This window comes from Malaclemys terrapin, chromosome 6, assembly GCF_027887155.1.
Source record: "Malaclemys terrapin pileata isolate rMalTer1 chromosome 6, rMalTer1.hap1, whole genome shotgun sequence".
Classification (NCBI taxonomy): domain Eukaryota; kingdom Metazoa; phylum Chordata; order Testudines; family Emydidae; genus Malaclemys; species Malaclemys terrapin.
Window position 1 is genome coordinate 64344312 of NC_071510.1, and position 12858 is coordinate 64357169.

The following is a 12858-nucleotide window of genomic DNA, read 5'->3' on the forward strand; positions in this document are numbered from 1 at the left end:
AGCAGTGAGCGACGAGCACGGCGAGCGATTTCACCAGGACATTGCAACAATGGAGAAACGCTATCAGGGCAAATGGAGCCCATCAGTGCTTGCAGACTATTGCTGGACAGTGACAAGAGATGCTCCATTTAATGAATACAAGAGACAAGCCAAGAAGTGCCGAATAGACACTGAATAGGACTAAACTATGTACATAATAGTTTTTTGCCTTTTGTTTCATAATAAATTTTATCTATATAACCCTTTTGCTGATTTTTAAAGTGTTACATAAACAGGACAGGTGAAATATTATCATGTAAAGCAACCATAAGCACATGAAAAGACCTAGGTTTAAAATTTATGATTAAAACTCTATCTACACAATATACATAGACATAAAATGTAGAAACTTAAATATCTTAGAAACAGTAGCCAATCAGTTGTTTTAATTGTCATATTTGAATTCAGCACATCAAAATACATAATAAATAGCACACTTTATCTCTGAAGCAGACAACTTCTCAAAAATTGTAGACCAGTGTTATCGTTTGAGAGGAATGCATATTTGACTTGATGGACCTCAGTAGAGCTAATAGCCAGGAGAAGCCAGTAATTTGGGCCTCCACTCGGTACTAATACTACCCCACAAACTCCTGTCTAGATGTCTAGAAAAGAGCCCACATTCATGTTTGGTGCCCAGTGTCATTCTCAAGGGGCTAATTGCTGATTGGGCTGGGCAGAGGAGCAGACTCCTCCCCTGTGAGGGAGACCACCATTGAGAACTAATTAGACATTCTATGTGCATTAGAATGGGAAACCTTCCCTTCCTGAATGGGGAACAGTCTCTATGGGAGAAGAGATTTCATGGGCCAGCAGTTTTAGAGGCTAATTTTGCTGGATTGGACCCTCAAAGATGTGCGTGATATAAAGGATTTTTTAAAGGATTTTGTCATTCTTGATGGCAAGGGACAACAGGCTTAAATCACAGCTGTCCTTTGAACAGAGGGACACCTAGTGAGTGTACATGGGGACATTTTTGGACTTTCTCACCTGTAGTTCATCTGCATTTCTAAACCACATGCTTCTGGCTGGAAATTAACTGTCAGACACCCAGCACTACTGCATGGCAGCAAGCAGCTTGGGAGCTTCTTCCTCAGGACACTCCAGAGGGGCCCTTACGCTGTGGCTAGGATCTCAAGAACAGGAAGATTCAGGGAAATAAAATAGCATTGTCTGAAACTGGTAAACATCACCTATAAAGGGCCCCTATATCATATTTCAGTGCTAGGTTACTGAAATAGACTGTGTTTTACATGTCACCTAGAAATTAAATAAAAGACAGGGGGTGGGCATGCAGAAATGCCTCAGCACTTGGAGCAGAAAGGTTAATAATTTAGGATGACCACCTGGTCTGTGTTAAGGGCCATTTCCTAGTTTGCAGCTCAATTGTGCCTTATAGGCACATGCTAATACTAGAAGTTGTGCAGAGCTTCCCTGCTCACCCACATCTGTTGGGAGCGATTCTGCCTGTAAGAGGACTGTTCTGCAATTCCCTCCCTCTTCTTCTCCTGTTCCCCGCCTCCCCAAAACATTTTCACTTGGAGACTTAAAAAGCAAGATTTTTCCAATTGCATTTCAAGGGAATGCAATCTAGTTAGACAAGCTGGGTGAGGTAATACCTTTTATTGGACCAACTGTTGGTGGAAGAGACAAGATTTTGAGATACAATGAGCTCTTTTTCAGGTCAGCTCTATGAGGCTCAAAAGCTTGTTTTTCCCACCAGCAGGAGTTGGTCCAATAAAGATATTACCTCACCCACCTGGTCTCTCACATATCCTGGGATCAACAACACCGCAAACAACAGTTTGGTTTGTTATACTTGTTCCTTTGTGTTACTTCAGTAGGCAGATTTCTTACCTATTTTATAGTAGTGGAGACTTTATTAACTAAACTCCATCACACTCCAATCCCAGGCTGAAGTTTTGTGGTCACCTAAATGGACTTTGTTTCTATCTTTATGTCACTGTAAATGAATAGGCCCACACAGAAAAAAATGCGTTCATTTCTCAAGTCAGAAAAAAATCATGGGACAATATATTTACCCTTTTGGTGCTGGCAGATCTGGTGTTCCTGTGACATTCTGCACTAATATGGGTAGCTATCTCCAAAAAGACAAAGCACTGTAAGCCAAATCCTATCCCCTGTGCAAGGCCTCAGTAATGCTCCTGCTTCATCAGGGGTCTCAGAAAGCACATCTGTGTAGCCACAGATCTACTAGCTGTACACTTCCCCCCACCTCCCAGTCATGCAGAGAGCCACTACAGAGCGCAGGCCAGAAGTGCACAAAGGGAGTCTGCTTGTGTGGCCTTTCTCTGGTGAGGACCTGCATGTAGTGCAGCACCATGCCAGTTCCCCTGGTAATGAGACTTTCTATGGCCCTTTAGCAGACCTCAGAATTTGCCCTTAATGTTTAAAAAATACAGGAGAAAAAGCAACATGTTTTCTCCTTTGGATCTGTAATTGTTTATTGTCTTAAAATGAAAGTGTTATCATAAGGACCAGCTTTGTTATTACCCTATGGGGGAAAATGCAAGTGGATTTTAAAACTGCAAGCTTGTTCAGTGCATTCTTTTTTCTTTCACAATAATCATCAAACTAGTATAATCTCAATTTTTTTTTTCCCAGTGCAAAAACGGACCTTGTGCCTCCATTGCCTGTGACTCGTTCCTCAGATGCTCAGGGTCCCAGCATTCCAGCTTCACAACAGGTTGGTAATTGTGCAGCTTCTTTACCAAATGTCTGGCTGGTGGGTCTTGCTCGCATGCTCAGGGTCTAACCGATGGCCATATTTGGGGTTGGGAAGGAATTTTTCCCCAGGGCAGATTGGCAGAGACCCTGGGGTTTGTTTGTTTTTTGCCTTCCTCTGCAGCACAGGGCATAGATCACTTGCAGGTTTAAACTAGTGTAAATGGTGAATTCTCTGTAAATTGAAGTCTTTAAACCACGATTTGAGGACTTCAGTAACTCAGCCAGAGGTATTGGGTTTATTACAGGAGTGGGTGGGTGAGGTTCTGTGACCTGCAATATGTAGGAGGTCAGACTAGATGATCATGATGGTCCCTTCTGACCTTAAAGTCTATGAGCTTAGAGTGTTCTCCTGGTGGAATTATCTGAGTAATATTTAATTGGGAAAATACATCTAACATTTGATCTTTTGCTTTCCAATTGTAGTAGAGCAAACAGACTTGGCAGGAAGCTTTACATTATGTAGAAGTAACTGCTTAAAGATAAACTTCATTTTTATAACGTAGATACATTGAATTTCATAATGTACCATACTGCAGTTACCTGCTTTCTGTTATTTGGAAGACATTTCCTCTTTCTGGAGCCTGTTCCTCCCTCAATACAAGGTAGATCAACTAGGGCAATTCCTATAAATAAGCAAATGTGCCCAGGCACCCACTGAGATAATCAACTTTTGAACTAACATTTTCTCTCCACTCCACAGTGCCTTGCAGCTGTCCCAGGTTTGTAACTCTTATCTACCACAGGAAGAACTTGTGGGTTTTTCTTTCTTTCTGTTTTCTCTCATGTGAAAGTGAATTGGCAGACTTGGGGCAGTGATGATTGTGGTCCTCTCCCAAGCTGCATGCAAAAGTACTAAAGCTTCCCTGCCAATGTGCCCCAACCCAGTTCTGTGATGAGGGCACCCTCAGGATCCCAAAGATGACACTGTTTATATGGTAACAGGTGAGACTGAGGCACAGTCTATCCTACCAGATCAGAGTTGTTTTTCTTCTTGATTTCAATTTCAAAATGCTGGTACTTCTAAAAGTCATTTCACTAAGTGTCTCACTGCAAAGTACAGTTTGCTTTGAAGGTGTTGGTTGTATCAGTGTTACTCTGAACAGTGTGATCACTATGAGAGGAAGTGTGGCCTAATGGTTAAAATACCAGAGGAAAACCAGTTGTGGTTTCTTTTCTCTGCCAAAGGCTTGTTATGTGACATGGAGCATGACTTTCAGCCTCAGTTTCCCCATCTAAAATGGGGCTAATTACCTTCTTTACTGGATGTGTTCAGGTTTATTTCATGATTTTTTTTGTAAAGCATTCTGAGATCTGAGATCTTGCTGAAGAAGTGGAAGGTTCTTTTGTGTCATGTTATCCCAGTGTTCCCTTTCAGAAGTGGCAGCTGATGTCCAAAAAAGCATCTAGATTTTTATTTATGAAAATCTAATGTTAAAGGAATACTAAAGTACATAATTTATTAATGTGGCAAGGGAAAAATATTAGGTGGGTTTCTACCTACATACGAGTCCTTAGAAAAGTAGGAGCCACTTCCTCTGTGATTGCCACTAACAGTCACTGTCTGTACCAACGTCAGTTTGTTGGGAGTTTTTTTCAGCAATGCTACAGGATTTCTAGGAATCAAGGGAAAGCTCTGCTACTCTGATAGCATATATTGGAAAATGGGGTGCACTCATGCAGGTGTAGTCAGCTTGATTATTTAGTGGATTACTAAGCCTTTTGCTTCCCTGGCAAATCATTTCTTACTGAACTTTGTTTCAGTTTTGTGTGTCTTATGGTGCTTTTGTTACTGTTGCTAGAGGTGAGGAAGGCATCTCTGGCCCAGCATGTTCAGTGAACAGTAACAGTGTTTTTGACTTTTCACTTTTTAGAACTTAGACATTTTTAGCAAGAAAAATAAATTATCTTCACAATCAAATGGATGGAGTCAGTTATGGAAATGAAATTATTAGGAAGCTAAGTCAGAGCATGTTGAAATGCAATACTCAGACTTTCCCCAAGATTCTGAAAGTCATGCTAAATGAGAAGAGCAGTTCTTCACACTAATTAATGTCTCTCTCCTGTATGGCAATTCATATGATCACAGAGGCTCACACTACATCCACTCCAATATTATAATATGGAATACAGGTATTACAAGTCAGATTAATGCATGCAGCAATTTACAAGTATTCACAGATCCAAACACTAATTGCCAAACAGATTCCAGCTATGTGTCTGTTCAGTTGAGGCATGGGGACCTTGGCATGAGCTGGCACCTGGCCTGCTAGCATCATAGTGGGGTTTGTGGTTTTTTTTTTACATCTCAGTCTGGCTAAACAATGTTTAAAAGGTTGATTTTTTTTCTTAATAAGAATTAAGAACAGTTCAGCAATAAGTATGAATTCTTCACAGGGTAAATATTAACCTTGCATGATTGAGTCCTTAAGGAATAATGAGAATTTCACAGATTTATTTTTTGCATACTCAGGAATTCAGTATGTTGTCTTGTTTACATTCTGATTGGTTTGAATCTGTTGTCCTAGAAGGAGTTAGCAGCATTGGGGTATCCCACATCAGCTAAACAAGCACTGTCAGGCCATTAATGCCCAACGAATGCATGTTTTTAATAATTGGCCAAATACCAAATAATTTAGTCTTGGTATTTGCTGACTATAGAATATGAATCCAAATAATGGCAAGGAACAACAGATAGGGGCAAGGGAAGAGGTCAGGCTGGCAGGAACAAGCATGTAATGGGTGTCTGTAACAGGGAGGGGTTGTAGAAGTATCCTGGCCTGGGCCAATGGAGAGAAAAGGAAAGTAGTTTTGGTATGTGATCAAATGCAAATATTCTCCCACAATGTTGGTATAGGTAAGTGAATCAGAGTTGTCACATCCTTAGCCTACATTTCACCTGCAAAGTAAGCAAATACCAATCCCATTCTGCTAAATGTTGATGGATCATTTATATCTGATTATTGCCACTATTGTAACAGTTCGCTCTGTTTTCCTGGAGTCACTGTATAAAGAAACATCATAGCATTTTTGAAAGGAACACTATAAATAATTCAACTAGTTCTGTTTTTAATATTTAAGCCCCAGTCCTGCATAAGGATCCAGCGCTTGGTCCCTCTGCTCTTAAGGAGTTCCATTGACTCCAACAGGACTCTGAGCGGCTCTAGAGTAGCAGATCCCAGTGCAGGATTGAGGCTAAGCTTGTAGCAAAGGAAGAGATGAAGGAAGTAATATTTTAACTTTATTATATTTTCAACGGTGTATTTTTAATTTGTCTTTGTTCTCTTCAGAGGCGAAATGGGTCCAAAGATAGCCTGATAGAAGAAAAATCTCAGATATCCACTAACAGCCTGGATGGAAAACACAGTGCAAAGACAATAAAAACTGTACATGCATCACGCCTCAAGATAGAGACTTGATTGCCATAACTGAGGATGGTGTATGGATTCTGTTCCTTTGAAATTGGGAATTACACAACAGTTCAGATACTCTTTAGCTGGAAAATGTTTCTTTGGCATAAGAAAAGAAGAAAAATGTAAACTGGAGTGGTGGTAATTTTCTTAAATTTAAAACTCCAACCTGCTTGCTCTGAAGGGCAATCACTGTTTTCATCACTGGTTACAGTTGCTTACGTGATTGCAAAGAAGTTGACTGGTTAGACAGTTGGAAGGGAAAGTGTTACTACAATTCAACAATTGCCAGATACTGTATTTTCCAAAGAGGATCAGAGGAATTGTCATGACAGATCAGACCTTGGTCTAATTCATTCAGTTGGCTGTTTCCAAGAGGCCAAGACCGGATGCTTTGGAGGAAGCGGTAAAACCCTCATAATACACTTGGCCAATTGTGCAATACTATATAATAGTGAGGAAATGTCTTCCTGACTCCATATGATGATCAGCTTATACTCTGAAGCATAATAGCTCTTATGTTTATTTTAGCCTAATGCAACTGCAAACACTGTTCTTGTTCATACAAATGTTGAATCCATGTTTAGATAATTGCCACAATCGTATCTTATGGCATTGAGTGTCATGTAAAAATGGATTTCCTTTCACCAATTTTAAATGTGTTGCCTTTTAATTTTAAATATCTTATTGTATTGTGACAGTACTTGATTAGCCTTCTCTGTACTACTGATTATTTTATATACCCCTACCACATCTCTTAATTTTGTCCATTGAAAACTACAGTGAAAAATGTCTTGAATGGCCAAGGGGCCAGTGTAATAAGACTAACTAGTACACACAGACTATAAATGCTGGCTGGACAAAATTGTACTATAAACCTTGGAAACGCTTCAAAATGGCTCCTAAGATGGGTTGGCTAACAGTTGGTTCTTTGGTGCAGGCTTCATTGATCTAGTCTTTTTAAGCTCTTCTCATATGAAATCCCCCAATAATTCTAATAATTTGTAGTGTCCTTCTCTGGACCGTTTCTTCTGCTCACTCATTTCTGAGATAAGATGACCAAAACTGAATGCAATATGCAAAGTGAAGACAGTATCGTTGAATTATCTAGTGGCATCTTTTACTCTATATTCACTTTGTAAAACAGTGTAACATCTTACTTGCTTTTTTGACTGCTGTTACATGTTAAGTATATTATCTTCAATGAGCTGTTCGCACTGATGCCTGGATCTTCTGCTGAGAGGTTATGTCTAATTTAGAACCCATCATTGCTTCTTTGAATGTGCTTTACCTTGCATTTGTCAACACTGAATTTCATCTACTATTGTGCTAACCAGCTTCCTGTGTCAGCTAGACTGGTATGGAGTCAAGCAAAATCCTTCCCAGGCCTGTAAGTAATTTTGTACTGAGTATATATTTGCTACCCCACTAACAACAGTCTGGCAGAAGTTGACTAACCACACTGTACACTACTTGTTCTACTACTGTTTGCTCAGAGTCTACTCTTCCATACTGATAAATGGCTCTTTTAGCCCTACTTTTCTATGCTATTGTTTAAATCAGTTTTTAATCTATAACAGGCATTTACCTCTTATCCTGCACTTACCAAGTTTCCTCAAGCACCTCTTGAGAGGGACTTCATCAGAAGGCTTGGGAAAGACTAATTTGTCAAGAGACAAGGTGGATGAGGTAATATCTTTTACTGGACTAACTTCTGTGGGTGAAAGAGACAAGCTTTCGAGGTACACAGACTCCCATAGTATGTCCTCTCCATTCACCAAGAGGAGAGTGAGTGATGCATCATGGGAAATATAGTCCAGCCAGAAAGCCTGCCCCAGAGGACAATGGGAGTACAAGACACCTAAACTACAATTCCTGCTGCAATGCATTGTGGCATCAGTTTGAATTAGAAATGTTATCGTCTTTCAGCAAAATATTTTGGCCCAAAGTGGAAACTTTCAGGGGCCAGGGGGGAAGGGAGGAGAAGATTCTCTTTTCTGACCAGATTTAATATTTGTAGATTCTTCATTCTTAGTTCCTTTAGAATGATGAATGCCATCTAGTACAGTATTGTTTGTATTGTGGTCATCCTAATGAGAATCAGACTCACTCTGTGGTAGGAACTAAATCCCTACCTCCATAGAATTTCAGTCAAATCTGCTACTAATTTTTCCCCAGTATTTCTATTTTTGACATTGCTTCACCTTCACTATCCGTGTGCAGTAATCCTGGGATAAATATTACCAGTGCCCAGTATTTTTTTGCAAGTGCGGAAAAAAAAAAAAAAAAAAAAAAAAACAACAAAAAAACAGCCTGTAAAATAAAAATGGAAAATCCTGCAGCGGTGGTAACTGTCCTGTGGGACTGGACCCAGCCCTCCCACTCCGGGCATTGTGACCTGCGGTTTGACTCTCTGCCATTTGGCTCAGTGGCTGCCCTCTCCCCCGCACCATCAGAGGGGCAGCCCAGCCAAACCTAAGTGGTGATGTGACCCTAGGTGCCATGGCACAGTGCCCAGAGCAGAGAGTTGGGCCCACTCCAGCAGGAAAGGAGCCGCCAGCTGCATGCAGGGCAGGCTCTCTCTACAACCCCCCCCCCCCCCTTTCCAGGCCTCCCACAGTAAAATGAAATTCCCCCCAAACCCTGCAAAGTTATAAAAATAATAATTTCCCAGGGCTCTAAATATTCTCTCTTCCTTTGTGGTGAAGACTAATATAAAAGCACTATTTAGTTTCCCTGCAGTTTCCTTCTGCTCTTTGAACCTCATTTAGACTGGCACTCTCAGAATTGGGCTAAAACATTTTTAAATGTGGCTCAGTTTTGTTTATGGTGTTTGGTCAAACTGTTTTTAAGGGCTGTTTAACCTGATCTCTCACTGTTGCAATCTGCTTCTTTGACAATACAGATGGAGACAATCATTGTTCTCTTTTACACTCTAATGGCCTACAGGACCCAATACCACTGTCAGCATACTACTTTTCTGATGAATTTAAAGAGCTACATTACAAAAAAAATCCCCCTTACTGAAGTTTTGTGTCATAGTACCACCTCTTGGAATGCTCCCAAGGATATCAAAATTATTTTATGACTAACCATACTTAATCCTGAGTAACACACAGGAATTGATTCAGGAATGTACTGTAAATCAAGATACACCCCGCCTCATTTGTTCAAGAATAAGCTGTTCTGAGGAGCAATTCTCCACAATGTGTTTGCAGTGATGTTTATTCATTGTCCATTATTACTAGTATTTTGTTACTTCCCTGATGTTTCTCAACATTCTGGCTTCTTTACTGAGATATAATCTAGTAAAACATCCCTATTACTATACAGTACTTGTACTTTTATGACCTGAATTTTGTATCTGCACAGATTTCACATCCTGGCACTCTTCACAGTCTATGGCATTCTGTATGTACAAAGCTATTCCCACACATTTGACCTAAGCTGTCTTTCCTGCCTAGTGTAGTTTATGGGTTTTGTATAGTTTCTAAGTACTCACAGCAAGAAATTGTGGTATTTCATTTATTCCACGATGTGTCAGAAATGCTAGGCTTTCTGGCTTCACCATTTTTTCATTTATGCTTCTTAGTAGCTGTATTCTCATTTATAAGGTGTGCATATTATTATGTACCTCATCTTTGACTAAAGATTGTTTCAACTGTACTTCTAATGTACCTAGCAGGTTTTAATGTGTACCTTGTTTACTTCTCATTAGCTGCCATCTTAGTCATAGCTTATTTTAAATAATCCTTTAAAACCTAGCTAACTTTATGTGCTGGCAGTCTTTTCCCCTTTGGCTAAAGAGGAAACCATCCATTCCTCAAGGACTAATATACTTAACCTCCTATTCTCAAACCTCTATTCTCATTCACACATTGAAAAACTAATTCCACATTGAAACAGCTTAGTGAATAGAATAAGAGAGAAAGCTAAGGTAGAGGTCCTGGATTTAAACTACTGATCTTATTTCCAATTAGAAGGTTCAGTTCTTAATGACAAATACTACTTTTTCCTAGAGTTAGCATGATTAGACACAGTGCAATTTTGTCTACATATCGGGGAAAAAAGAATAAGAATTATATACAAATAATGGTTAAACTGAAAATAATTCATTTATTCAAACATATAAACTGAAAAATCAAACACTTGTTCTGACTGCCAGAAGCAAACAGAGACCATAGTAGTAGCACTGTATCCTCTTATTATATAACACAAAGTGAAAATTCTCCATACTAATGAGTAACTGTGGTCACTTGGATTTAAGTTGCTTTACATCAGATCATTTGAAGAAAATGCCCATTTAGTTAAATAACATCCTTTAACAAACAGGACCTTTCAAAGGTGCTAATCACCAGAACCACTTACTGTGTTGCTGCTGTATATTTAAGCTTGGCAGAATTTGATTTTATTTTTTTATAACTTTAACAGGTAATATTGATTATTTTATGCATTTTCCCTATTTGTATTTTAAATTTTCACAGTTATGGAAAATTATGGGGATGGTGAGGATATTTAATGACAGCAGACATTGAGATTCAAAAAGTTAAAGCTATTTTATAAACCATTGAAACAAACTGTCAGTTTCACATGTCAAAATATACAAAGTAAATACCCTAAAATCAAACTCTAATAAGTTCTCAGAAGCATTTTTCTTGCTTTGCCTAGCTGTACATTTTGATTATTATTGATGGACATATTTTTTGTCAGAGAGAGAGAGTGTGTGAGAGAGAGAGAGAGAGTGTGAGTGTATGTGTGTGAGAAATTGACATTTATTGACATTTCTCTATAAAAAAATCTAATCTTTCCAAGCCTATGTATTCTATATGTAGACCTAGTTAATGGAGTACTTGGCTGGGATTCAAGACCTGGGTTCTACTCCTGGCTCGGCCATTGGCCTATTGGGTGACCTTGAGCAAATCACTTCAACTCTGTGCCTCAATTTCCCCATCTGTAAGATGAGGACAATGTTCCTCCCATGTAAAGTGCTTTGAGATCTACAGATGAAAAGCGCTATATAAGGGCTAGGTATTGTACCACCTATACACCATCTATTGCTCATGTTCATCCATCACTTTAACACTGACCTTGCTTCTTCAGAGTATGCCACATAACAAGTCATATGTTCTGACCACTAAATAGTGCTCTTCACCCTAAGTAGACTTCTGCTGCATTTCCTATGTTGGTCTAACTCAGTAGCTAGCGTTGTCACTGAGAACTACTGTTAGTGTGCCCCTCTGTATATCCATGTAGCTTTTATTCAGATTCTTAATCTGCAACTCTTATTTAGGCTAATCTTTGTATTGTTGGGCTCTTGGCCCCAAAAACATTACATCATTTTTTTTGTTCAATATCCAAACAAGCCAACCATCTCTGTACAGTTGAACTCAGATGCAAATCAAGATGGAATGAATTTTAACTCCCTCATGATTTCAGGATAACTTTTACTATAAAGCTAATTATAAAGATGGCTGTTTTAAAATACATGCAAGATCTTAGATCTGGCTGAAGTATATACTGTATGTACACAAAGTTAAAAATTATCCATGAAACAGCGTGTGCTTTATTTTAAATTGAGTTGATAAGGTGGCAGTGTCAAAACTTATGTCCAGGTTATTTAAAATCAAGTAAAACTGTTAAATTTTAGTGTAAATTTTGTGTTTGCACATTGTGTATATTATTTGCACGACATGAGAAGAAAATCAATGACTAATTTGATGGTAACATCTGTGTAATGCCAACTAAAAATCAACTTGGGGATATAACTTCACCAGAGAAAATGTATTCCGCGATAGCTGAAAGTGGTGCCAATAAGTGTTCTTACACTCTTAGAATGAAGTTTCCATTGCTTAAACACTGACAAGCATCAAACTATCTTCCCAATGCAAAAAGAATGGTCTAAAATATATGTGATTTTTCATAAATCAAGCTGCCTGGCTTTCTTTTATAAATCAAGGACACACATCTCCTTAAGTCTCTGGCCCCTAATTCCTTCCTACATCTGTTTCCTGGATAGCTCATACAGTGAAAGGAAATCACCTCCCTTCCACACAAACATTTCCATGTGCTTCAGTTCTTGTGAGAATATGAAGAAATATAATGCAATCTGATAGATTACTGTATGGTATCCTTCTCCTCAGATTAATGTACAATAGTGACACTTTTCAACTCTACATATACATAACCTGCCAAACAATACTATAATCCATGCAATAGCTATGCTAAGAATGCTTGGGCTGGTCAGGACTGGTAGTCAAGCTATTTCAGAAATTCAATCTATATTCTGCTCAATGTAAATTACTTGCCTGTTCATTGTGTGCTTGACCTTAATGAAAAACACAGGCTTTCCCCTCTATACTTAAACATTCAGGATTATCAGAGAAGCTCGAGTCATCACTAGAGAATCACACAAGAGTTTGGGACATCATGGGGCAGGATCAGAAAATTAAACCAGTGTAAAATAACTTCAAACAACTCCCGATAAGGCAGACCACAAAACTGATGCCCCGTAAGACCAGCTGTAATTGAACACAACAGGCATGTTCTCCTTTTTCCTCCCTTATTTCTTGCGTAGTAACCCTACCCACTATTGTGGGGACGTATAAGTACCCACTTAGAACAGATTAGGCAATTGCCTTCCCCTAGAGAATTGAAAGGAAGAGAT

General features: G+C 39.0%; 1 protein-coding gene across 4 annotated transcripts in view; it reads left to right on the forward strand.

The window, feature by feature from the left end:
• EPB41L4A (erythrocyte membrane protein band 4.1 like 4A) overlaps positions 1 to 12122 on the forward strand; it is a 211469-nt gene extending 199347 nt beyond the window's left edge. For all 4 annotated transcript variants that reach the window (XM_054031883.1, XM_054031884.1, XM_054031885.1 and 1 more), the window contains 2 exons: positions 2665 to 2746; positions 6075 to 12122. In XM_054031883.1, the coding sequence (XP_053887858.1) occupies positions 2665 to 2746; positions 6075 to 6203 (211 nt within the window). In that variant the 3' untranslated portion in view covers positions 6204 to 12122. The remainder of the gene's footprint in view (positions 1 to 2664; positions 2747 to 6074) is intronic.
• The last annotated feature ends 736 nt before the right edge of the window (positions 12123 to 12858 follow it).